This window comes from Chaetodon auriga, chromosome 4, assembly GCF_051107435.1.
Source record: "Chaetodon auriga isolate fChaAug3 chromosome 4, fChaAug3.hap1, whole genome shotgun sequence".
Lineage (NCBI taxonomy): Eukaryota > Metazoa > Chordata > Actinopteri > Chaetodontiformes > Chaetodontidae > Chaetodon > Chaetodon auriga.
In genome coordinates this window covers 23,578,023-23,605,567 of record NC_135077.1, presented here as the reverse complement: position 1 = coordinate 23,605,567, position 27,545 = coordinate 23,578,023, and the positions used below count along the sequence as shown (strand labels likewise).

Below are 27,545 nucleotides of genomic sequence, written 5' to 3'. Positions count from 1 at the left end.
TGTACTCTGCTACATTTTGGAAGCAAATGTTGCGCTTGTTACTCCATAACGTTTATCTAATGGTCTTAGTATTAGTTTAATTGCAGATTTAGATTATTAACACAAAATATAAATAATAATAATAACATATTATAAGTTATGTATGTGTATAGCAGTCATATACACTGCTTATTATAATCCAATAATATCATATTTGTAACGGTATGAAATGGGCCATGAGTTCTGCTTGAGTACTTTTACTTTTGGTAATTTATTTACTATTTTAAAGATAATACTTAGAGGTCTGAATACTTCTTCCACAATTGCATGTAGCTCCAGTCATACAATATGTGTGTGCCTGTGTGTCCACTTCCTGTGTGGTGTCATAGCCCTTAGATCGTGCTTCTCTTGTATTATTACATATAAACAGACTTTAGCCCTAGTATTAAATATCAATGGCATTTGTAAATATTAGCTACATAACCAAGTTAAAAAAAAAAAACTCATAAAGATGTTCAGTACTTTAAATAATCCATAAAAAAATCCATAGACATCCAAAAGTACTTTAATTAAAAAGACAATACAGGCACCAATCTGAGCACATCTGCACAGTATTTCCACCACATGGAGACTGTTATATCACTTGCACAGACCAAGGAGCATAATCCAACTGACAGACTGATTATAATACATAACCTGTCTTGGGCCCTTCCTACGTCATACCACAGAACTAACGTCCCGCATCTTGCTCATGTAGATTAATTTTCAACAGCTATGACTGACAGAAAAAGAATCACACTCCCACACTGGACTTGAACCAAAGATAAAATGCAGTGAAACCACAGAAACAAACAACAGGGGAGTTAAGGGACACAGAGGTCATCTCTACTTGTGTGAAAGTCTAAGCTGATCTCTGGGGGGGCACTTTAGCTGACTTTACAGAACACCTTAAACTTGCTTATTAGGCTTATTCAAGCCAGGCTTTACATAATAAGCCTGACATCTAAGCCTTATTTATGAAACAGATTTCCATCGAGCTCAAAAAAGTTTTGGCAGAGAAGCTCAGAGCTGAAGGTATCCCAGCTGAAATGCTTTGCTCATATTCACAGTTACATGTGTTGACACCTAATAGCTGCCCAGTAAAACCACAAATTAGCTACTGCAGAGTCTAATGATTACTTTCATTTAAAAAAAAAAAAAAAAAAAAAAAAGCATCTTTGTCATCATACATATACACACGATAGTTCAAAGTGCTTTTCAATATAATATAATAAAACAAACAGCAGTATAAATGTTGTTTACTTAAAAGCAACAGCAAACATGTTTATCACTTTATGGTGTCTCTGATATGTGCTGCCAGGTAAATGCAGCTTGCCTATATTTAACCCTGGAGTCAATCCACTGACCAGAGGGCCTGAATCCACGACTGTGCCAAGGTTTTCTGATACGTTTCGTTTTCAGTGACAGTAAGTTGAGCACTGACTTTCACTCATTCTTCTTTGGGACCAAAACCTATTATTTCACTACAGGTAAGAACATTTTGGGTCATTGGAATAACTATGATAAAGAAAGGTGCTACTGTTTTCCTAAACTTGAGTCAAGAGGAACAAGTACACACTGAATAAAAGTGGTCGAAGGACTGAACCCTGAGGAACTTCTCACATGTCAATCTGATTTGCAATGATTCATAATACAAGGTGAATCTCAATACTATACATTCACATCTCAAAAATATTAATCCTAAAATGTAAACATCTTTGAATCCGAGCTGCATGAAATCTGATAAACTTCCTCAAGTGAGAAGTGAGCTTACCAGACTCGAGGCTAGTGGCCTGTATATGGTGAGTGTGACAATGTAGCAGTTCAGTGCAAAATCGATGGAGTTCTCTTTTAAAGCGAACAGGGGAATGAACAGATTGTACAATAAAACAGCACTGAGCAATAAACTCACAGGAACAATTGTTGATACACTGTACTACACAAACTTATCAAGTTCTTAATGCTGACATGATGGCAAAACTGTGACTGATGTAACTTACACATCAAGAGCAGCAGTCACTCCATGCTGTATTGCTTGCATTTGATCCCTGGTTTTACTAGCTGATAAAAATACAGTATTTGATTATCTTTGGCTCTTTGACTCATCACAAGACACACATGAGAGTGACTGGAAGCTGGACAATGCAGTAATCTGGGAAGCTGATTCTCAATGACGAGCAGCCCTTTGACCTCAATGATTACAAATAATTTCTGAGCTTTAAGGGTGAGTCATCTGAACAGTTTAACCAGCAAGTTGTTGGTTACAATTCCAGCGATGAGGATGAAGATCATGATGAGCAATGACAGGCCACGCCATAAAACCAGCTGCTTTACTGACAGAACATCTCCCACTGTAGTGGCAGTGAGCAATAGTGGACTGTGGCCTGAATCATGCATCTCCAGGTCAGTGTCATCCTCCTCAGCACTGACAGAGCTGGACAGAGTGGTAGTGACCTGGGCCTGGCACTGATTCGAGTCTAGAGATATGAGGCAGAGTTGGAGAAGGAATGTCTAACATTGACACAAAACTGTCACACAGGACTCAAAGCAGGGGTGTTTCATGTAATTACAGTGTGTGTGGAAAGTGAAGGCGGCGTCTGAACTCACCTGCGTGTTCCAACTCAACCATCTCTTTGTCTTCTGCCTCCTGGACTCCTGCTCTCACAAGAGCCTGATCAGGAACATTATGAACAGGGCTGAGAGCGTGTTTTAAATCCAGATACATCTTAATTCAAAGCAGTGTTATTACCCACCTCTTCAGTGGTCTTTCTCCAATCAAGTTTGACCAGCACTGTGATGAAAACAATCACCTGCAGTAGCACACCGATGCTCAGTCCTGTCCACAGTCCTACACAGAGAGGGGAGAAGAGTTTAAGTGGCTTTTCTGAAGGTCAGTTGACAACAAGGATGCATAAGACGTGGTAATGCATGTTACCAGTTTTACCTACAATCCCAATGTGTGTGGCAAACATCAGGGACACACCAATGGGGAAGCCTATGAAGTAGAGTCCTACTAGATTACAGAGAGCGCCAATCAGCTGCTTTCCTGCTCCTCTGAGAACTCCTGCAGCCACACCCTGACAATGTCCAACACACATTTGGTCAAATCCCATTTTTACGTTAGTTTGTATAAGTTTGGACTTTATGGCAGACAGGTATGAAAAAGGTCATTGTTTCTCACCGCAGTGGCATCACCAATATGCATGAAACCGAATATGAGCATCACATCAGCCACTCTCTGAATAATGTCACTAAAAAAGATGCCGACAGGGATTCTAGTTAGATACAAAAATATACACTGACACTTTTCTTTTTTTGATGAGGGACCTGCATTATAAATTACTTCTTGCCAACTGATGAATATTATGGAGACAGTAAGAGATTGCTTAAACTTAAACTGCACGTGAGTACGACATTTCATCCACAATACAGCTCTTGGTTTGACCAGCAGTGTTAAAGTGTCAGCTTCAACAATAACAAACTCCAGTTGTTAAACATAACTGAGGCTTCATTATACAGTCACAGTTACGAAAGTGAGGGATATGCTGGCAAAGACTTTACTTACGGCTCTGAGGTAAACATGTATCCAATGACATTTCTGGTGATGATGAGACTGCCTCCAACAAAACACGCAACGATGACTGGAAGAAACGGAGAAACAAAAAACAACACCAGTTGTTAATGAAGCTAAACATTGAAAGATTTCTTAGAATATGTTGAATTTGCCAGGAGAAAAAGTGAGCACAAGATGTGTTTATGTGACAGTTATGTGACAGTCTAAATTATCAAAGATATTCTCAGTACAGGTAGGTAGGTATTTCTTGTTAATATATCACTTAGTTAATATATCACTACCACACCCACTTCCCGAGTGAAATATGTGCTGTCATTATTTGAATGACTTTCCGTAGTTCTAATGCAGGCTACATGTGCTGTACGCATTGGTTCTTACATGCACAAACTATGGGGACTTTGCAAGACAGCTTGGCCTGCTCTGTGTTTCCAGCACCAAGAGCACTCCCAACCCGTACACTGGCAGCAGCAGAGAATCCTAGAGGGACCTATGGAGTAAAATCAGTGAATGACATAGAGGATTACTGCAGAAATACATTCATTTAGGTCATATTTTAAAGAAATACCTACCTTATAAAGGAATATTTGTTTTGTTGTTGAGAATTAGATGAGAGAAATGGCAACACTGTATGGAAATTAAAAGACCAACCAAAAGTGTAAAAACACTGTGGTTGTATGGAGGTGGGGGTATGTGTAGGACTATTTCTTGGCTGGTTGCAGTATATATTTGTTCTTTTCATACAGACATGAGGGTGGTATTGATCTCCTCATCTACTTTTGGCAAGAGGAGGATGGGGCTCAGAAACACCTGCAAAACCACCTATACACAAATGAGCCATCCCTACAAAGTGCAATACAAGAACTGAAAACCTGTTCATCTTCTGTGAACCAAAACTGAAATTATTATTTACTCTAGTTCCTTTTTCTGCACTGTGGCATTAAATTTAGTAAGTATATGGCATGAATATTTGCCCCTCGCCTTTTCACGATTGTGAAATTACTGCAAAGAAATCAGAATCAGCTTTACTGATGTGTACAAATAGATAACAAAAGCTCCCTTTTCCTGAATGATCGTTTCATGGGAGCCATCACCAACACACTATGAGCATCTTTAAATACATGAGGAGTTACCATGTAAGCTATAATGCACAGCTGGTATGCAATGGACTGAGCTCCCAGCTCAACCTCACTTATCACACCGGCCAGGAAACCTCCGACCTCAAATATCCACCATGATAGACAAATCATGAGCATACTGGGGAGGGCCAGTTTGATGAAGGGACCCCACTCCTGCAGACAGTCGAGTGACCAACCTGTGGGTCAAAGGTGTGTGGTTACAGATTATAAACATATCAGACACTTCATAAAAGATAATCAATTACTGCGCTAAGAGACATGAATGACAGAACAGGATGAAAGTATTGGACATAATAATTGTCCAGAGACTACAATGATGACAAACGCAAACATTTTTCACATCAAACTCAACAAATCTGAGAAAAGAACTGACCTCCCCATGTGGCTTTGTGCAGACCCCTCCAGCAGATGTAAAGGTACAGGAAGAGAGCCAGCAAATACTGTGAGATAGCATTGGCTGCTGCAGAACCACTTCAGTAGCATCACAGAGAAGCAGCAGGTTTTAGAGAAAAGAGAGAGAAAAAAAGTAGACATAACTTTCAATTTGTTGAGAAATATCCACATTTGGCTGATAGATGTTAGTATGCTGCTATTACAGTAAAATATACTACATATATATTTTACATGGTTATTCAGATTGTTACCAATTAATATATTACAATAGTTGACAAGAAAAATAGAAACCCTTTTACATTTCAATCCATTTCATCAACCCTAAAAAAAATACCTAAATGAAATAATTAGAATAATAATATAAGTAACAATAATAGTTAATGCAGTTTCACACAGGTGTTGATTCTTATGATCATTTTTGTCTGCACTGTGTTTTATGTTGTTAATGACTGCTCCTTTCAAAATAACCTCACTCTAGTACAACACAACCATACAGGCCTCCCAATTCTACCATTGAAGCAACACCATCATCAATGACAATTAAAGGTTACAGGCCCTGAAAACTCAAAGCTAAATTCTTCAGGGGCTATATAGTCTGTAGCAGCACCTGTGACTTTGCTATTCTTAGATCCTTACGTAATGGGAATTCTTATTATTCATCTTCTCTGTACTTAATCATAAGTATTCACTGTCTTAAAGCCAAATGAACAACCATATCATATGATTAGGTGCGTGCGTATGTCATAATCTGCTGACCATGTAACCACGTACAGTATGTTATTATGCACTGATTAAGTGAACCTTGTGTCCTGATTGTACAACACATTATGACGTGCCTATTGTGCTGACATTGTTCTGATGATAGAACAAAGTCATCCTGTCTACAAAGATAATATATTGTATATAATCTATCAGCTTCTCTTGCTCCGGACTCTTTCTTGTCATCTCACACTTGAGACAACAAGAAGGGAGTCCGTCTGCAGGCGTCAGAATAAACTCACAGAAAGACAACGAACGACTCTGTGCTTTTTAGTACAAAATTGCCAGAACAAACTTGGCGTTGTCGGCAGGATCACCCGTGAGGCGACGTTCGGGACTCAGCGCTGCGGGTTTAAAGTCTGTACAGCTGGAGTCTGGGACTCCAAAACCCTGAACCTCCCTATCAAAGACGGTAGAGAAGCGGGGGACCTGGCACGTGAGGACCGACGCCCACTCACTGGCGTGATCCAGAGAACCTTTTCTGGCACACAACCTTGTCTTTCTGGTGAGTAAATCCGGAAAAGGTAAACGATCCTTACCACCTGGGGTGTGTTGTAATAGACGTATTAACAGGGCAGGTTTTGGAAACCGCTGTAGGATCAAGGAAGCTTCGGGTCAGGGACCCAGGGGGGCAGGTTTTGGAAACCGTTGTAGAGTCTGGGACTCATAGGTACAGCCTCTGTGCACATTAAAAAAGCTTTGAATGTTACCATCAACGATCGTTTAGGGTTTAGGTTTGCTGTTACGCAGGGGGTTAGAATAATTTTACATTACACTCTCACCAAAAAAAAAAAAAAAAAGTGGGGAGTTTAATAATATAGTAAATATCTACACTGATTAGTTGAAGTGGTAATAAATATAAATAAAAATCCAAGGTCCTTACAAATCCACCTAAAGAGAAGAAGAAACTAAAAATCTAGTGCTTTTTAGTACAGAATTGCCAGAACACTTACCAGTCGAGGGGCAAGAAAAGTGAAATTTTGAAAAGCACAGGGTGTCCACCAAAGCATTTTTTCCCAAAGCCAGCATATTTTTTGGATTGTTTGCAATGGAAGCACAGCAAATTTACACTATTCTACAAATGTCAGCTGCGAGGCGAAGTGTCTACTCTCTGCTGACCACCGCAAGTTTGGTATTGTTCCTGGTTGCAGAGACAAATATTCAACTTGAACATGAGTAAAATGCTGCACTCATCACTGCCACTTTTTACAAAGCCATCCAATGACAGTGGGGGAGGCGCAGGACAAATACCACAAAGAGGTGGCTTTATGTAGCTGTCCTGCAATAGACACACATTTAGCATGCTAATGTTTCCAATGTTAACATGTTCGCAGTCAGAGCAGAGAGTCCAATTGTTGGACAGCTAGATAGAGGTAAATTACTAAAATAATACCCTTTTCATATTTATTATAGCTGCTATTAGCAGAAATGAAAACACATTGATAACGCTTGTGCCAGACACCTAAAGACTGACTGGTCATTCAACAATTCATCTCTTAACACATACTGAAATTATGATGATAAAAAACTCACGCGACCCCCAAGTCTAGATGATAAAGGAAGATGTAGTTGATGATTACATTGAGGACATTTCCAATCCCTCCACTTATGACCTCTGGCCACATAATTCCCTGTCAACCAAAGCACAACTTCATGTTGGTTTTAATGTTGATCTCAATAACTGCGCATTAGTCATTGTTCAGTTTCACATGAGTAGCCTTGCACCTGATTTTGAAGATACTTCCCCTGCAGCTGGTACATAAAAGCTGCCTGCAGAAGAAAGACAGACACGGGTAAAAATTTCAACAGTGTTAATTTGGCACAGCAAAGGAACAAATTTGCACTTGAGAGTGATGATGAAGTACAAATTGACAAAAACATGGCTGAAGTCTAAATCTCTTGATCATAGGGTTGGATTATATAACAATATACTGGATAGAAACTCTGTGCTGCACGAGACGCAGCCTGTTGGGCTGCTCTCACTCACCGTTTAGCTTTCTACTCTAGTCTACTTTATCTATTTACTTTATCTCTAACTGAGTGTAATCTTTTAGTACTTTAAATATGCAATTACTATTTTAACTTCAGTGCATTATGGCCACAATTTACTGCCCTACTGAAACAACAACAAAAAACTGAAAACACTGAAAACTCTGCAGTTCAGCTCTTAACCAGAACCAAGAGCAAAGAGTACACGAGTCCAGTTTTAACTGCTCTGCACTGGCTTCCTGTAACATTCAGAATTGATTTTAAGGTCCTTCTCTTTGGATACAAAGCCCTTAAGGGACGAGGACCAGGCTACATTATTATATCAAGAACACTGCGATTATCTGCTGATGGTCTGCTGGAGGTTTCCAGCAACAGTGAAAAGAAAATCGGGGATGCAGCCTTTGTCCATTACACCCCAAAGCTCTGGAAGACACTACCTACAGATATCAGGGAAGCAGCTTGCTGAATATAATTATTATTGTACTTTTACAGACTATATTAACGTCTGTGAGGAGAATGCCATGCCCACTAAGAAACCCTGGATTACTCCTGACACAAAGGCTCTTCTCAAGGAAAAAAAAATGTGTCTTCAGCTCAGGAAATAAAGAGGAGCTTAAGAATGTGCACAGGTAGCTGAGGGGGAGGATCAGGGAGGAAAAAAACAGCTACAGGAGGGAGATCGAGGAGCAGTTGGAGCAGAACAGTCTGGAGTCTGGAGGGACCTTAAAACCACCCCTGGATACAAGGAACCCAACTCCCATCCTGCGGAGGACCAAAAGTTCTTCTTCAATATGCTTCATCAGTCATCTGCTCCTCCCCCAGTCCAGTCCTCCCTGCTGCAACCCCCATCGTCTGCAGCCCCGGTGTACTGGAGCACGTTCAACACACGTCTCAGCAAGTCAGAAGTCCATGATGGATGCCTCCAGGTTAACAAGGATCATGATCCATCATGCAGTCTGCCTGCCTGTGAGCTTTTGCATGTTCGCCGCTGTAATTAACTCCCCAGCTGTTGCTGTTGTGTACTGTCCGCATTTCAATCCTTTCCCTGCTGCCTATGACTCTCCACCTTGACATACTGTATACATTAATGGTTTTCTAGATATCAAACCACCATTAACTGAACAGATATCTTAGTACCTTGATACACATGAAAAACAAAGGGCACTGAACTCACCGGCAAAGCAGGCATGAAGATCTTCACATACAGTTGGGAGAGGCTTCAGAAAGAAAGAAAGACAAACAATGTGAATGTGAAAAACATGTGGAATTTCACCATAAGACTATATATTTTGGATATGTAACATATGAAGCTATTGGTAAATGTATAAAGTATAGGAAGAAGGCGTGTAATTACAGCAGTGCAAACTGCATCATGTTCTATTTGGTGATGCAATAAACCATTTTTGTTCCTTTTGCTTCAGGTAATATTAACACTTTTACAATTTTACAGAGCATATCATACATACACTGAAACAATAATGCAGGCACAGAAATTGTGCACCACATTGGATTGGAGCTGCAACAATTTATCACTTAGTTTTCGACATTTAAATTAATCTGCAACTATTTTGATTGTGAGGCAATTTTCTATCACAGGCCTTCTGTACAGTTAGGTGCCCAGGGTCTCAAGGTTGGACAGCACAGAGACCTCACAGAGACACGTTAACATAATATTTAGAGGCCACTCTAGCAGACAGCAGATAGGAAGTCTCTCTCCCTGTTCTTACTCCGGAGGTAGCCAAGGTCTTATAGATAAACTGTAGAGACATAGACCAATTCTAGGAGGATTGCTCGAGTTCACATTTTAATAAGGGATTAGGTCAAAGTGTCCTCAGTTGGAGGGTTGGAGGTCAGGATATACGTAACTACGGTAGGAGCTATTGTTTGGTTTTGACTATCCAATAGAGCGCCACAAATGTAGAAGTGAAGTATAGAATATCCGTAATAGGGAATAGTTCAAGGAGTAAAAAGGAAAACATGTGACATTGAGGGTTTTAATGCACCCCATTAGAAAGGACATCTTCAGAATTTGGTGTGGTACTACCTTGGTCCACTTGTGGACATTGTGTTGCTCATCAGCTTCTCCTTGATGCATCAAGCCTGCAATGAATACTTCTGCATAAGACGCCTGAAGTCTCCTGGTGAACTCTCCTTCAGCTCACAACAATTTCCACCATATTGATAATCAACTGGTTTGAGTAATTTTGGAAGAAAAAAAAAATTCTGATTCCAACTTCTTGAATGTGGATATTTTCTAGTTTCTTTACTCCTCACTGACCGTAAATTTCTTTGGGTTGTGGACAAAACAAGACATTTGAGGATGTCCTTCTGGGCTCTATTATTTCTGATCTAGCTGTTAACAATGCAGTCACAGACTCCATCCTCCTCCATCCTCTGCTCTCCTCCTATGGAGACTTCACCTCTAAGCAAAAATATTTCCCATTGGGACTGACCTGGCGACCTCTGGGCTCTGTTTGACGGCGAGTAGGAGGGGTTCAGTGTTGATCAGGACGGCCCAGCAGGGGAAACAGGCCAACAGCAGAATCAGAATCCCCCTCTGGAGAATCACTCCCACACGCTTCAAGTTACCGCTCCCATACGTCTGCATGAAACAGGCAGAGTTGAACAACACCGATCACACCACTAAGCAAAGGTGTGAAAAGGCCAAGAAAACAAACTTGATACAAAAGCTCATTGTTGAGCTGCTTCTAAGGCACAAGAACCTCTAGTGAGGATACTACCTGAGATATGAGGGTATCACAAACTGCTGACAACCCAGTGCCAATGGAAATACCAGTGACATTAACCACCTGCAATTGACAAAAACACGAGCATTTAATAAGAATGCTTACAGAAGGCAAACAGGCTGGGATGAACAAAGATAGGGCTGAAAAGCAGGTCTCCTCACCGCAGCTGCTAAAGATACCCCTGCTAGTTCTGTTTTCCCCAAGTGACCACAGAACATCATGCTGACGATACTGATCATGAAGACCATCAACTGGGAAATGACCTGGAAATAATTTTACAAAAAAAAAAAACAAAAACAAAACATTACTTGGTTGTATTGAAAAAGTAGTTGAAACACATGTCATTAAAGAAACTTCAAACCAAACTGTGTCTGGAGAAGGCCTGAAGCAGATCACATTTAATGGACAGTCAGCATTCAGAGGTTTTCCCTTTGGTCACATGTTGGTCTAACTGTGGTAAAGCTGCACTGGTTAAAGTCCATCTGACTGAAATGTGCACCTTAGGCTTAAATAATTACTTTTTTACCTTCACTGCTCTGTAGCTCATACAGGTTTGTTATTGTGTGACACAATGAGGCCCTCTTGGATTCATTTGTATATGTAATAAACACCAATACTATCCTACATCTGAACCTCTGAAAAGTCAGAATATGTGGTTGGTCAATGTGCTCAGGTGCTGTGCACTGTGTTTTACAAGCATACACATGTCTATTTGGGGAAAAGAACCTCCTGTCTAGATCAAGTTTCCTAAAGCTTTAAGGGAACTCCAGAGGTCAAAGACATCAGTTCATCACTTTCTACAGCCTGCCTGACACAGCCGGGTGAATTCTGGTTTAAGATATGTTGACAAGGTTAGCTACAATTTTCAGCTACTTTCATAATGTTTGCTTGAAAGAATCTATAGAATCCTCTTTTTCTGTGGTGTTGAGAATAGTGTCTTGTCCTCATTGGTACGTGTGTGTGTGTGTGTGTGTGTGTGTGTGTGTGTGTGTGTGTGTGTGTAACATCTGAATGCATGATGACAGAAACAGGCCACATTAAACAGGAAAAAACTAACAACCTTTGTCGTAAGAGTTTGGAATACTGCAGCAGTCACATTTTCATGAGGCATTCAACTGCTTAAAGACTGGCAGCCTCTTCTATTATTCAACAAGGTGACAAACAATAGCTTTAGGATTTCTAACAGTGCATGGATAAGAGGCCAGAGAGGGTTGCTGGAACAACATGTTGTTTCAACATCCGAAGGCAGAGCCTACACATATTACCTGCTGTTCAGCACGTGTTTCATGTCATAAGTCACACATTCTGACATTCTGAGCCACTTAACTACACACCTCAATGCATTACCGGTGTGGAGTAATGCACAGCTACCAGTACTCCACTCCAAAGTTGTTGGGTTTTTTTTTTTTTTTTTTTTTTTTACAACCCTGGAGTGGAGTACAACTGAAATAAAGACTTCTTATGTAGAATCGCTGGTATTAAAGAAATCCACACTATCCTCCGCAAAACTTTCCAGCCCCGTCAGTTCCAATAAGATCAGTCTTACCACTGGAGCCGCTAGTTTGACTAGTTGTACGATCTCATCCCGGTAGTCTTGAGGGAAGCAGCCTCGGATGCGCTTCATGCAGCCGGAGCCCAGAGCAGAGGGAGCCGCTCCAGCTGCTGTCAGGACCCCGGTCAGTCCTTTCAGACCGTCCATACCCGAAAAAGACACGCTTTAAGAGGACAGCCTGGACTGATTTCTACATCTGCAGTTGTAGAAAGTGTCAAACAAATCTGGTCAATGTTTGTATCAGAAGGGGGTCACGCTTTTTATGACGAAACGGATGTGATGTGACGGATCTGACGTATGTTATCGAGACCATTTGAGAAAAGAAACGTGATGCTTTAATCTCAGTCTCTCACCGGGCTGGGACAGTCTGTAGACATGTGCGGGTGGTGTAAATGATGGAGCACTCATCCAGTGTTTATGGGGCATTTGCTCCTGCTGTTTGTTAGGGCGTGACGTCGCCTAACTGAAGAGCAACGATAACATCGCGAGATCTTCGTTTTGTCCTGTCGTTGAAAAAGTCTGAAAAAAACTGAAGATTACTCTGAATATCAAATTTACTGTGTTCCATTCTGTGTTTTTCTACAGTCCTTTATGCTGTGTGAAACAGGATCAGATCAAAATGAAAAACCAAAAGTATCAACTTAACACTTTATATCCTCTTTGTTTTATAGTCACTTGACACCAGAAAGTACAGAATCCAAAGAATTTAAGCATCGTAGAATTCACTTTAGAACCCTTTTTACTTGTACAATATCTGTACATGAGGAACTCTAATATACAACATCAGTGCTCACTGTAGTGCTTCAAATTGTAAAGAGGTCAGGGAATGTCTGAAGAGCCAGAGCCAGAAGTCACACGCCAAGATAAAACATAAAGCTGAGAGCAGCTGCTAGCAGCTAGGAACAGCAGTGGGAGGCCATGCTGTAAAACCAGAAACTGTACTGGGTCCAGGTTGCTTGGTTGCTCCAGCTATGATTGCAATGCGGAATAAAGAGCACAAATTAGAACATGCTGTTAATAAAGTTGAGCAATGTATCATTTGTTTTATAAGACTGTCCATATTAAAATCCACTAACTAGAGCTTCCCATGGGTGTTTCAGTAATACAAACTAACTCTATTGTTCCCATGCATTTCTAACAGTGCATGGCTTGAGAATAGGTGTAAAACAATCAAAAAAGGTGTGAATCATATGTATTTATGACTAGCTAATTAGCTATGTACGCTGCAAAGTGAATTTAGCAGCACACTTTTCCCTTGTAGATATTTGAACCGCAGCTTTTTTGGTAAACCATCAAAGTAAATGTGAGTGGAGACTTTGCCTTAAGTTCAATTTTAGTGATGTTTAAAATAATAATTTACATACATCGGCCAATAAATATCGGCCACTTTGAACAGCAGGTTTTTCAGCATGAATGTGGTCACTGGGGTGAGCCACTGATGGTTTCTGAATAGCTCTAATATGTGGTACTGACTGCTTGATAATTAGATTAAGTTGCTCCTTAAAAAGCTGTAATTTTTGAATCTGTCTCATAATTTTGATCCATATGTGTTTTTGAACTTCAATCATTCTGGTGCATTCAAGTCCTCACAGAGGTGCTCTTTTCTTAATATTTAAAATATTGCATTTGGTGCATAATACATATGCTATTTATCAGGAACTATAAAACAGCACATTCCACCAGCACATGCGAAGACATGTGGGAAACCACGCTCCTCTTTGGTGAACAGTGGCTCAGAGGTGAGCAGTGCCACCTTACAATAAGGCTCTGGGATTAAATCCATTGGTCATCTGTGAGTTTTGATGTTCTTTCTGTCAAACACACAGATGGTAGAAAAAAATATCTCAAGGTCCATTTACAAGCTGTTAAGGAGCTTTCGGTCACATAACATGATCTTCATCAGCAGATGAATTTGACCATTTGACATGGAGTTGTAGATTGAGAGTTCCGTTGACTGTACCTTTGACTGAGGAACTAACAGGTTTCTGGTTAAGGCATTGGCACAGGTTACTGCTGTTTGTTTTTAAATGCTTCTGCCCTCTAGTGGTAAAATAATTGAATGCAATCTAAATCATCGACTCCTCTCCACCATCTTGAGATTTATTAATAGAGCCAAGGGTGTAGAAAATTATGTATCGACTGAAGAGAAAAGTCGAAGAATTTAAATCTTTCTGTGTAAACAGAGTTATCTGGTGTGCTGGTGGATATCTGGTTTAGCAATACCACTTTTTAAATACTTACTAAATAGCATCCTAAAGAATTTCTGGCTGTGCTTGGAGATTAAAAGTCATTGTAAGTGAACCTGTCTAGGTGGCTGTTTAGCTGACAAGGTACAAGTGGATGAGGAAGAAAGGACTCATAAAGACAAAATCTTGACATTGTTTTTAATGGTGGGAGTTGAGCATTACAAAGCAAGAGCAGACACCATCATTCAGTCAATCACAGATAAAATCCCTGAAACAACAATGCATTTTATGGCTTATTACAGCATGCTTTGTGAGCACAGATGATGATTTCAGATGATGGGTTTCCATCATTTGCTTGGGGCAATTTTCTCCTTGAGATCAAGGTAAAAGTAATTCAGATCTTTTCTGTTGCAAATTGGGAATAAAATACAGGAAATTATATTCTGTTGCAACCACAGGGAACAAAACAGGACAAGTTAACAAATAAAGTGTTTCAGTTGCCATTATAAATATATATAGAAACACTGTTTGCAATAAATTGTGTTCCCAGTACTGCAGTGGTGAAATTATTTCTGCTAACTTTAATTTCTCCAGTGAACATGCAGGTCCAGTGTGCATCAGTCCTTTTTATTTTAAGAAACATTCCAAGTGAAAATGCTGTAATACAACAGCTTATCCACAATAATAAGCTTTGCTTAAATCAGTGTTGTACATGGTTTTGTGACGAATGTGTTGAGTTCAAGGAACTTCAACGCTGGGCTGTCAACCAATCACTGGGTCAGTCTGACAAATGTTCTCTGAGACCCTCCCACTCAATGTCAATCAGAAGCAGAAAAAGCACATACAGATAGCAACAGCACTACATACTCTGATCCTGCACTGCTTTGGCTATATGTGCCCATGTCCAGTTACCGGTTTACCACTACTTGTGGTCATACTGGGAGAACTGTAGTAATAATGCACTTAGTGTAAGGGACATTGAAGTCATTACTAAGTGTCCCCAAAGCTTAGAAAGAGGTGTGCAGGTTTTTATGATCTTGAAAAGCTTGCAGATTGCTGAAAACTTAAGATTCTTAAAATTCTCACTCAACTATAGAACATAACATGAATATCTATTCAGAAGCTTCCCCAAGTCTCCTATAGAATGTAGATTCCTGTTCTCAATGGGACATGTTAGTACTAATACCAAAAATGAATACATGTATGGAAGAACCTGGTGGTTGACAGCCACATCACCATGCAGTGGAAGGTTCAGTGTTTTAACTGGAGGTGGAGAAAGAGAGTGTTAACAAATAAATAAGAGAAAAGCTAGCAAACGTAGCACATTTAAATAAATCATACCAAATGTCTGTGCAAAATGACAACAAATTGAATGTGCAAAGGACTGTACGTCATCCAAACTGTTTCGTAAAGTCACATAATAGGCATACATCAGCATTCTGCTACTAGATTTATAAAATGGCAAACACAGCTTTAGGCTTGATTTCTATGATTTGACGAAGTCATTTCTTACTCCAGTTTTTGGTTTTGTAAACAGTAACATTCAAAGAAGTCTCCACTGTCAATGTAAAGATATCTAAGCATCAGTAAACTGCAGTGTTTCTCATCGTAACATGGTCAGTCGGTCAAACAAAAGGCCTGTGTATGAATGCAATCAATTACTGATTCACTCTCTATGTTCGTGTGCTTATGTATGCGTGTAAAAGGCCCACTACTCCTCTGTCTAAAGCTTTGCCTGTAAACATTTCCAAATGTCTTCCTTCCTTGTCTTTACATTCCTTACTTGTTCACTGTAGTAACTCGCTAATTAAATAAAGGATAAGTAAATAAACATAACAAATAACACAGAATACATTCAAGTATAGCAGTTCCTCAATACTGGAATGCAAGCAGGGTCTGCTTTTGCAGTTCGCACCACTCTACAGTCTGATTGATGGCTGATTGGTTTGTGGCTCCAGTAAGTGCACAGCAGTAAGTCAGTAACCACATGCACCTCACCAATCTCAAACTGGCTCTATGATGTTGAGTTTGATGTGATCATTTGAGTTGTCATGGAGTTCAGTGACACCAGTGTGTTTCTGAGGTAACCTCTCCTGCCCATTCTAAATATGACTGTCCTGGGTCACACTCTGCCCACATGTGCAGCAGCTGTGGCCTCATTGGTGACCTCATGTATCTGAGGTTTAACACCACATGTAGCTGGAAGGTCATTTCAAAGACTTCAGAGGTTGTGGTCCACTCATAGTGCAGTGAGGGTGCGGAACAGCTGAGTGAGGCAGAAGACAGAGGCGGTGAGCGCGGTGCACTGTTTGGCTAACAGCTTGGTGCTCAGGTCCTGACAGCTGCGTTTGCTGCTGGCTCGCTCCGCTGCAACACAGAAGTCCCTGAATGAGCGGGCCACATCTGCCAGACCTGCAACGGCCTCTGCATTCCTCCGGTCACACCTGTCACAACCAGAGAACCAGAGGCATACACCTGCCAACTCCACCAGGGTCCGGAAACTGTCAGCAAGAGAGTGAAGCATCTCCTCTGGGCTCTGTCCAATCCCCACCACCTTCTGGCAGCCTGACATCAGCCGCCGTGCCTCTGTCTGGAGCACCCGCTTGTTCTCAGTAAAGTGGGTAGGACAGGTGTCCCTTGGGTGGCGACCTCCATGGCCTGCAATTGATCGTTCAGCACCACCACTTTCCAGAATGGAAAGGAGTTGGTCCACATCTACGCGGAGTAATTGGAAACCTGTTGGGGGTTCTGGGTAGCACTGCCTTCCTAGCCGACTGATGGTGTCCTTCTGTGTCTGAGACAGGAAACGGTCGGAGGCCTCAGACAGTGGTGAGAGGAGAGGGCTGAGCTCAGAGGTAGAGGAGGAGAAAAGGATGGAGTGTGAGAAAGAGGGAGAGAGGGTGGACGAGTTGGAGAGAAAGGAGGGAACAGGTGGAGAGGTCATGAGAGGAAGACCAGCTCCAGAAGTCAGAGTCAAACCACTGCTCTGTGTACGGCAGGAGAACTCATAGACTGTAAGCTCCTCATCAAAACTGTCCCCGCCACTGAAGCAATTGGTATAGACTGCTGGGCAGCCACAAGCATCCAGTGGAACCTGCATCCCTTCTATAACTGACTCACATCCAGATGTGAGCATAGAATTGCAGCCAAACTCAGACTTCAAGGGTGGGGTAGTCCCCACCTCAGCTGGGGTCTTTGTTTGGGATGGATCCTCACAGATGGTAAACACCCTGCATCCAGAAGAGAGTGCTTTTGGTGAATCTGAATTCTGCCCCGTGGGCCTACAAAGACCCATCAAAGGCCTGTCACTACTGGTCCGTTTTACCTTCTGTGACTGACTCTGAAAAAGGAGTCCTGGCCCATTTAGATTCTGTGTTGTGACCACTATCGGAGAGGGGGCAGAAGGTGAAACATCTCTTATAGGGCCAGGGGTGTCCATCTTTAGGCCTGACGTGTCTCTTTGGAGGATGTTCACTATGGAGGCTGGAGGCTCTGTTATTGGTCCTGGTGAATTCTTGATAGGTCCAGTGAACAGAAGCTGATTTTGGTGTTGGGATTTGGGCTCAGTCTGGACAGGCAAAAGAGAACGTACTTCCTTCACCTCTGGCACTGAATGAAAACTCTTTGCTGAGGTTGTTTCAACAAAAAACTCCCCATCCACCTCTGATCCTGTCACCGTTGTATCTGAATCGTCTGAATCCACTGACTCTGCAGTCGTGCCCGTTTCAAGGTCTACTGTTTGTGTGACATCATGAACGTCTGTGATGGTGATCTCAATATTGTCCCCACTGTTGTCCTCAGCAGTACTCTGAACTACATTCCCTACCCCAGCTTGGTTGAGTGTTTCCTGGGATCTTGATAAATATAAGGGCAACTTTTGAATCTTCCCCCTTAGTGTGGAGGCAGATAAGCGACCCATAATGGTTGGGGAACAGGTCTGGAAGAGGAAGTGAGTTGGAGAGGAAGGGTCTTTGGAGAGATTGTGGATTGAGGCTGTATTAGCTTTTGCTACAATAGGACTAGCTAAACTATCTTTAGCTTCAGCACTGGGCATAGTGGAATCACTTCTGCATCTGTCTTTCTTTTGATTCGAACATGAAGCACTTTCCTGTGTTTCCTCACTTTTCAATCTAGTACCTGAATTAAATGTAGGAGATGTGGCACTTGTTGCAACTCCAAGCTTTGCAGTGATTGAGTTTATAGCACGAGCATAATCAGAATTAACTGAATGAATTCTTGTCTGAGCTTCAGTGTTGGTATGATGTTTAATAGTCATTGGAGAATCACCTTTAATTGATGTAGCTGAATTAGCACTGATGCTATACTTTGTAGCTGTAGTCAAGTCATATTTCTTATCACTTGAACTAGAAATTAAGGAATTACTCACCTCATCATCATCAAAAACGTTGTCCGAATTGGTGCTGTCAGTGACTTCATCGCTAGTAGTCACATTAGAACTGACAACACCGATGGCTTCATCCTCGTTAACACAGGTGGTTACTTCTAAGTGTAATTGTGTTTTGTTAGTGTGGTTTTGGTGGCAAAGTGGCTCAGAATTAGATAAAGATATTTGCATTGAAGTTCCCCTGCTTCCACTTTCCCCTTCTTCCCTCACCAAACAGTCTCTTTGGGATTTCTGAACTACTGGTATTGGAGGTAGAGGGGATGAGGGTGGAGGGGGTGGTGGTGAGTATGATGGAGGTTTTGACTTTTCACTCACATCTTTGAGCACATGTTGCTCTACACATGAGTTTTGCTCTATTGCAATCAGATGGGCTCCCAAAAGGCCATTCCTACTCTTCTTATTCACATCTATCAAACATGTAGGCGGTGGGTTGGCCTCTGGCTGCCTTCCAGCATCTATGAGTGGTCTCTTTGAACTGGATGAGGAACCTGTCACCCCGTCAGTCTTCTCTTCTTCCTCCATATTGCCCTCTTCAGTTATTTCAGGCAAAAACATATGGCTAGTGAATGGACCATTTCCCAACACACTTGTTGTCTCCTCCTTCTCTTCCTCCTCTTTCCCTTCACCATTCTGCCCGTCCCCTTCCTCTTTTCCGTCACCTCTCCGATCAGCACACTCCTTCCCGTCTGGATCCACCCGGCAGCGGACAACAGTGATAGAAGGAGATGCTGCCTTCACCAGCTCCGTGACTGATTTGGATTCCATTGCATCAGGTTCCATCTCCATTTCTTGCTTCCTTGTTCTGGAAAGGGGCTGTGGGTCTCTGGACTGCTCATGAGGCCCAAAACCACGAGGAGAGCCAGGTCCATGCAGGTGTGGTTTGGAGAGGATGGGTTTTGACTCAAGCTGAGCTGGTTCCCCTTCAGAGTGAGTCAGGGAAGAAACAGTAGGACTGGGATTCTGGGTTTGCTCTGAAGGTTCAGGATCTGAACTCAGCATCTGTGCATCATTGGCTTCTGCCAAAAGGCTCTCGTGAAGCCTATTAGGGACCAGGTTCTGCCTTGATTCTGGATCTGGCTCTGGATATGACACCCTAGAGGTGTAATCAGTTTCCATGAAGGAACGACGCTTACGGGACCTTTTTCTGAGCTGGAACAAAGTTTCTCTGCCTCCTCCTTCCTCATCTCCTCCTCCTTTTCTGTCTTCTTCTGCTTTTCCATCTTTGTCAACATCAGTCACAGAGACTCTGATGTCACTGAGGCTGAGTGCACTGAGCAAGTCCAGTTTCATCTCTGTGCGAATATCTGAAAGAAAAAAAAAAAAAGGCTCAGCCAAACTTGTGAACAGTACACAGAAACAGGGAGCAGACATACTGTCAGCCATCCAAAAAAACTCAATGAGTAATTAACCTCTAGTTTTGTATCATTTTTGCTTGAGGGTTTACATCAAAGCTGAGTGACAGGGTAACTGTTATTGAGACAGTTTTTTTGTGATTTCATGAACTACTTTATTGATCGAATAATACGTTGCATGTCACTATGGGCACCAGGGATGTTGATGATGTTTTTTTCCTCTCACTATCCACTTGCCAAAATCCGGATTACAGAGTAGATATTATAAAAATCCTTCAATTATAATGCTCTAACAATTAAGCTTTACAAGCATCAGTGACTGATTTAGAGACTTTTCTGCACTGGTTTCACCTGTCAGGGTACATAAGCTGGCCTATCTTATTTGTGGGGGTCGCTGGGGCTGGGCCAAGTCATTTATCATGTCAAAGTATTAGGTCTCTATCAAGGAAACTAAAATACTTAAACACACACACACACACACACACAAATGTTAATTTCATTAAAGTTTAATTAACAAAATGAACTTCAAGTCATAAATAAAGGCAGAAAAATGTCCCCTATGACTTTTTGTTATTATGCAAACATTAGTAGATAATAAATATTTTAGCATTAATGTGCAAGCAGCATTTTACTGTTGCAGCTAGTTTTAACTCCTTTATATAGTTAGGGTGTTAAATCCTGTGGTTCCAAGCCTAAGGATGAGACCCCTCTAAAGGGTCAAAAGATAAAGGAAAGATGAAAAAAAAACAAACAAAAAAACTAAATTCTGTTGCACAAATTTGTATTCATTTTTTGTACTTTTGTTTTTGTGTGAAATCAGTGGAACTTCTAACAACTCTTAGATATATGAAACATTTGATAAAGGGTCCCAGTACCTTTCTGTGAGAGGTTTTGTACCAAAAATGTAGGGAACATCTGTTTAATCTTTAAGTTTCATTGTCTAAAGGCTCTATAGTCTGAATCTTTATTGACAGTGACTGTCACAGTAGGTGTGATCAGAAGAGTGGTCTACTACTTTGCTGCCATTTATATTGCATTGCTCTGTAATAGAATGTTGTATCACTTCTGTGGAGTAAAAACTTTTAACACTAGATGGAAGCAAGAGCAGAATTAACCTCCTGTGCTTTAACCCCTCTACAGGCATGAAAATGTCATGTGATCAGCTTCACAATGACAACCAAATCACCTCTTGGCATGGCCCCCGAAGTTGGGTCTTCAGGCGAGGTGAAGCCATCTCTGGCATCAAAGAACTCATCATCAGAGCTGCTGTCTCCAAAGCCAGGCGGAGGATGTAGGATGGGAATAGGCTCCTGGTCATCTTCCTTAACCGGCTGTCCTTCCACCTCCTCCCCACCTTCTTTTTCATTATGATGCATGGGGCAGGGCAGGCTGCGAGCGCTGTCAGGGGTGATGTTGGAGCAGAGTTTGTAGTAGCAGCGAGCGTCACTTTGGTCGAAGTTAAACACAAAGTCCATGTGGGAGGAGGGGGAGGACGGGGAAGGGGATAGTGCATGCTCTTTAAAACTACCCTCCCCGCTCACACTTCCACCTTCACCTGCTCTTCTCACGGACTCATCCATTTCCCTCAACATCTTCCTCCTCCTCAACTCCTCTTCTACATCCTCATCATCCTCGCTGGCCTCTGGAGGGCTCGGCAGGGAGTCCACCAGGCGGGAGAGCTCAGTGAAACATAGGGAGCTGTCATCAGAGCAGGGGTTACTTGAACATTTTTGGAGGTGGTGAAGGCTCGCAGAGGGGGAGACGGGTGCCAGCAGTTGGGGATCGGCTCCATCACCTGACCTCCTGCAGCCCCCTCTGCCCTGAGTCGTGAGATGGATCAGGGGATGGGAGTGAGCTGGTGGAGGGGCGAGGAGGTGGGGCTGAATACGCTTATGAGAGTAGTGATGAAGCTGAAGGGGAGAGTGAGACGATGCATTCGGGTGGATGGAGGAAGAGCACGAAACTAAGTCATCTTCCTCCAAAGCATCAAGGGAGTCACTGGAGGGGCTAGTGAGGACGCGAGAGTCAGACTGACAAGAATCTGATGCGTCTGACACAGATGGCTGCTCCTTTGCTGCTTGCACCTCTTCCCCACCTCCTATTTTACCTTCTTCTCCCACTCTGTCCTGTTGTTTCCCTAAACTATTGTTCGTTGTCTCGATCTGTATTTGCTGACCATCCTGAGCTCTCTCTGTCTCTTGCCTGTGCTGTGCATCTTCATTCTTACCCTCTCTATTCTTGTCTAGTGGACATCTTTCCTTTTCGGTGTCAAAATCCTTTTCTTCCTTTTGCTTTTTGTCTCCCCAGGGTTTATCTCCTTTTTCTTTGCTGTCCTTGTTTCTCCTTCTGTCTCTGTCTTTTCTTTTTCTTCCCTCTGGGTCTGATGAAGATCTGACACGAGGGCAGGGCTTCTCATCACGAGATACCTTGGCGACCAGCGGATCCATGTCCAAGTCTGAGGAGTTGTCCGAGTCGCTGCCGCACCTTGACACATAACCTGCGAACATACACCAATATGAATACAACGTGGTGTGCTGGTATGGATGTATGGATCATTTTCATGACTGCACATTGCTGTAAGTTTTTTTTTTTTCTGCACCTTCCTCAGCAGACACTCTATGTTTCTTGCTGTCATCTATCCAGGGAAAGATGTTGAGGTTGGGGTCAACAAACACTCGACAGTACCCTGCTATTAGGCAGGACATATCTTTGGCTGCCACTGACTCCAGTAGCAATGTGATGGGCTTTGTATGAGAAAGAAGACAAGATGATATGAGATGAGATAAGAAAAGAGAGGGACTATGAAGACAATTTCAGCATTGGATAAACACTTAGCATACAGTAATCTTGCTGAACCCTGAAAACATATAATACTACTACTACTACTACTACTACTACTACTACTACTAACTCTTACCTTGATGTCCTGCAGATATATTTTGACCAGGCTGACCTTGTCGGATTCAGGCAGCAGCTCGATGCGTGTGATGCTGGTGAACTCTGTGAGGGTGGACAGGATGCTCAGTTTGTGGTTGACCACCTGACTCACACCATAGCGTGCCCCCACCAACAAAGTCACCATTGACTCCCTGTCTTGGAGCTGAAGGGTGGGAAGGCAGGGGATGGGCAGACGGAGGAGGACAAATTAATAGAGAATGAGAATATTGAAACTTTAATCGACCAAATCTCAAGAAAAAAAATATATATATATATACAGTAAGCAGTCCAAACCCTACCATCATGGTGGCACTGAAGGATTTCCCTCCAAATGACTTGAGATCACTCAGCTCCTCCAGGTAGTTTATCCGTGCCTGATCAACTGACAGGCCCTTCTGCTTGGGATCGTGCTGTGATTGGCTCTTTTTCATGTGGTACGCGATAGCCTTCCTCAGATCTTTCTCTCGCATGTTCCTCAACAAGGTAGATGACACAAAGTTCTCTATGCCCCACGTCTTCCTGGAGCAAACACAGAAACTCAGACTGAGAGGGTCTGTTTGTGTGCACAACACTGTTATTTGTGAATTTGCAGTGCATATGAATGGAGTAACATCCCCTTGATCACACACCATTCTTGCAGACAACAAATGACTTTCAAATCTTACAATGCATCCTTGATGGCTGAGCGCTACAATTATACTACCTCAGAACCAGCATAGAACCCCTCGTTGCTCAAGGGTGTTCACTAGGAGTAAATGAATGTGTCAAACACAGTTTAATTTAATGGCTGTAACTATCATTTAAAATATGTCCGTGTCTCACGTGATAATCTTCAAGTTGGTCTTTGGTGACTGTCCACAACTGGCCAGTCTCTCCTGGATGTGCAGTGCAGCCAGTCTCAAGGCGGTGTTACACCTCATCTCTATTGCAAAGCGCTCCTGCAGCACATCGTTCACCCCCTAACACACACAGACAGTGAAAACAATACAGGTAAACATTTCATTTGTAGAAATGTCTTTATTACGTTATGTTGTTCTGTGTTTTACACATTTCAGGACCATCCATAGTTTGTCTCCTTGTATGTCTCATTTGCAGCATTTCCTTTTTTATTGAGCTGAGGAAAAATACCCAGATCTACAGTAGGTAACTTAGTTTCAAATATAACAAGAATTTGCCTTTGGAAGGAGTTACAGCTCTCCTTCATAGGGGGTGAGCCAGAAAGTCAGCACTGAGCAGAGAGTTTCTTTCACTCACACAATATCACATATTTACTATTCAGGTTTTGCTTTTTAAGTGACAAACTCCCACGTTTTCCTTGTTTGAAGTCACTACAGGGCAGGAACACAACTATGGTGGGATTTAATGAAAAACTGCACTTCAAAACAAGCTGACGTTTCAGTCTGCTGATTTACTTCACAGTGAAATGTCACTACTGCAGCACTCACTGGACCGATTACATAACATTGCTTCTTTACTTGATTCAGATTCAGAATCCCCTCTGAGGTGAGGAGGCTTGTTGAGGACCCCTTCTTCTATTGATGTTGCTTCAGAGTTTGCAAACCAGCTGATTACATTATTTTTCTACCCCTTCACACCCAATGCATAAATAAAAAAATAAGTGAAAGGTAAAATGGAGAACTTCTGATTCTTGCAAGTACTGCAGTTTATCTGTGGGTCAGAGGTTCATCAAACTACCTGCAGGTAAAGGTACACAAAAGCAGTGGGATCCTCCTGCTGCAGCGTCTGGAGGGTTTTGGGCATGAAACAAACACGGAACAGACATCTGTAGCCATGGGCCTCTTTCTTTTGCACCACCTGAACACACAGATACACACACATACACACTTTGCTTCAAGTATGCATTTCTGAATGTAGGTAAAAGCTTTAATACAGTCACTGATTAAACCCATGTCCAAACAGAGCTGCAGTGTAGATAAGTCCAATTGAGGAGGCTTGTAAAATAATTGTTATTAAAGTGAGTGTACCTGCTGTATCATTTCCTCATCGTGTAGGAGCAGTAGTTTGGTCGTGCTGTGCTGCTGCTCCAGCACCAGGGAGAAGTGTTCGATGCGGCTCAGAGAAAGCTTTTCCTTCAGTGTCATCACAATGTCCTGATGCACAGAGACAATTACACCTTGAGAGACAATATTTTATAACATCTAGAAACATAATTGCTGAAGTGAGTTGAGCTGAGGTTTGTAGGTCTCAGTAGGGAAAGTCTGAGTAGTCCCCGGGCAGCTGATGCACAATATGTAATATTGATAAAAACCGAAGAAGTGACTGAACCACATTAGTTGTAGCTTTTAAATTAGACTGTAAATTCAACCCAATATTTTATTCTTAATGTTATATGGTTGTATTGAAATATGAGGCTAGTGCAGGCTTGACATTTTATTACATTAATTGACATTTATAGAGTTTATGACTCCTACAGTCAAAATGTTCTTACCAACAAGACTGTGTGCATGAAAACTGGCTTCAGTTTTTGACTTGACTAAGAATCCCAGAGACTACTCATGGACCTCAGTGTCATCTCTGAATCCCAAAATACCATTAGCAAGTATAAAGACAACAATAGGAATGGACACCAATATGGTAGACTGTATCTTTGCACAGTACCTTGACTGTGGTGCTCGGTTCAAATTTAAAGGCCTTGGTCTGCCCGTTCTCCAGATACACCTTCAGAACGTTTGGCAGGAAGAGCAGTGAGTTGCCCTGCAAAACAGATGTGGGGTCAGAGGAAGTGTTGTGAAACTGTGAGCGTTGCAAAACCTGCTGGTTCAAGAGGATTATGAGTAACAGCCAGGGAGAACAGGAAGATACTGCACGAGACACGGTCAAGGAGAGAAGGCTGTTTGTGTCTCTGTGTCTGAGACATAGATTTAATTGGATGACTTTTCCTTTGCTAGGGTATTGCGAGACAGAACTGGTCAGGGCTAGCTAGTTAGCATGCTAACTTCAGTAGATATCTCTGCAACACAACACACTGATGTTTGCTATACTTCTTCAAATTCATTTTTGAACCTTTCAAACTAACATTTAACATACAACAATCTTACACATTGTACCTTCAAGGCTGACAAATGACAAATAACACACTTTGGCTTTTAACAAGGCTTAGTGTTATGGGAAAATGGACCATGTGAGGACTGTAATTCTGTCCTCAAAAGTAGCACAGATTTCCAGAATATCTGCAAAGTGTAAAATAATGCTTCCATCTACTACAGTTATGCCAATATAACAACTGTTGGCACTATTTCTCCATTGGGTGCTAGAAGAAGATGACACAGTGAGGTATAAGATGTAATTAAAAGGGCACCAATCACACGTCAGATGATGGAAAACCATGCGGAAAACATGATGGAAATATGACATTTCTGTTTCTTTAGTGTATAATTTGAGAAACTTTACAGTCTTTCCATCATTCCACACTGATCTAATGAATTCATCATTTTAGACTCTTAACTGGGAACTTCTGGGATGCTTAATTCACATGCTTCATGTACATCATGATGCATTTGCTTGTTTCCACTGCACTTAATCACATTTTGTTTTGTTTTTTTTTTGTTTTTTTTTTGCAAATTCTGCATTAATTTGAATTACTGGGGAGCCAAATTAAAAAAGTTGAATAGCTTTACACATTGTAACATGCTTACACAAGGAAGGAGAGAGATTAGCGTCGTCTCATTGTCAGCTCTTCCCTCGGAGCATTTCTTCCCATCATATCCTCTGGCCTGTTTCCATCATCTTTCCCTGCCGCATCCCTGTTCTCTTATCATTTTAGAAAGTGTTTTTCTCTATTGACAGAGTAATATAATGCAACATTGATGTATATTTGAAGTTCAAATGGAGAGCTTTCCTTCATTTCATTTTAGACAACCTCTCCCTTGTCACCCTCCCATCTTCCGTTTCTCTTGTTTCCTCTTCCTTTTAATGGTAGCTGACAACATCCCCACCGTGTCCTCCCCATCTCCCTCTGTCTCTATTTCTACCTCTCTCCTTAATCTGAGACTTATTATTCTATAATCAAAGACATTAGGACTGGAGCTTGAGGCTAATATTGATCCATGTTTTCTCTGTGATTAGTAATGGGCACTCCAGCCTCTGCGGTTTTCCTCATCCAGCTAATTTCACATCCGCTGGCAGGATGGAAACTCTGACCAACGAGAGCCAAGCTTCTAAGAGAAAAACTGCATACACTTTGGAATAATATACCGAGTATAAAACTTCACTGCTTGTCATTGTGCAAAGGTATGTCTATAATAGGTAAATACTGCTTTGAAGCACTGTCTGCTATACCAACTCTTTTGATTGATTAAAATCTACAAGACATTACAGGAGACCTGTGGAGTTTTCTTATAAATAAAGAAAAATTATATTTACATTCAATTTTATTCACCAAAAAGCATTGTGTGTATCCCTGAGGTCTAAAAGATATGTTGAGTGCATTTCCTTCCTTGTGAAACATTTGCAAAGCCAATTTTTGAAGTATTTTAA

General features: G+C 41.7%; 2 protein-coding genes across 4 annotated transcripts in view; both read right to left on the bottom strand.

The window, feature by feature from the left end:
- Positions 1-522: 522 nt before the first annotated feature.
- LOC143320076 (multidrug and toxin extrusion protein 1-like) lies at positions 523-12,407 on the bottom strand. Of its 2 annotated transcripts, XM_076729461.1 has the most exons (16): positions 12,163-12,407; positions 10,778-10,879; positions 10,611-10,679; positions 10,323-10,471; positions 9,044-9,086; positions 7,606-7,650; positions 7,414-7,511; positions 5,102-5,199; positions 4,723-4,904; positions 3,971-4,079; positions 3,584-3,659; positions 3,200-3,269; positions 2,963-3,095; positions 2,772-2,866; positions 2,626-2,689; positions 523-2,495 (listed from the first exon to the last, which is right to left on the bottom strand). In XM_076729461.1, exons 1-16 carry the CDS (start codon positions 12,313-12,315, stop codon positions 2,248-2,250), a joined length of 1,734 nt encoding a protein of 577 aa, XP_076585576.1. In that variant the 5' UTR covers positions 12,316-12,407; the 3' UTR covers positions 523-2,247. The 2 variants fall into 2 exon arrangements, 1 of the variants encoding a protein (XP_076585576.1); XR_013077117.1 differs by lacking the exon at positions 523-2,495 and having other exon boundaries at positions 2,967-3,095.
- A 2,131-nt stretch (positions 12,408-14,538) lies between these two features.
- The window catches only part of frmpd1a (FERM and PDZ domain containing 1a), a 33,406-nt gene continuing 20,399 nt past the window's right edge, over positions 14,539-27,545 (bottom strand). For both annotated transcript variants that reach the window (XM_076728274.1, XM_076728275.1), the window contains 9 exons: positions 25,668-25,763; positions 25,034-25,159; positions 24,744-24,863; positions 23,871-24,007; positions 23,348-23,567; positions 23,029-23,211; positions 22,711-22,855; positions 21,298-22,608; positions 14,539-20,063 (listed from right to left, as the gene is read on the bottom strand). In XM_076728274.1, coding sequence (XP_076584389.1) covers positions 16,594-20,063; positions 21,298-22,608; positions 22,711-22,855; positions 23,029-23,211; positions 23,348-23,567; positions 23,871-24,007; positions 24,744-24,863; positions 25,034-25,159; positions 25,668-25,763 — 5,808 coding nt within the window. In that variant the 3' untranslated portion in view covers positions 14,539-16,593. The remainder of the gene's footprint in view (positions 20,064-21,297; positions 22,609-22,710; positions 22,856-23,028; positions 23,212-23,347; positions 23,568-23,870; positions 24,008-24,743; positions 24,864-25,033; positions 25,160-25,667; positions 25,764-27,545) is intronic.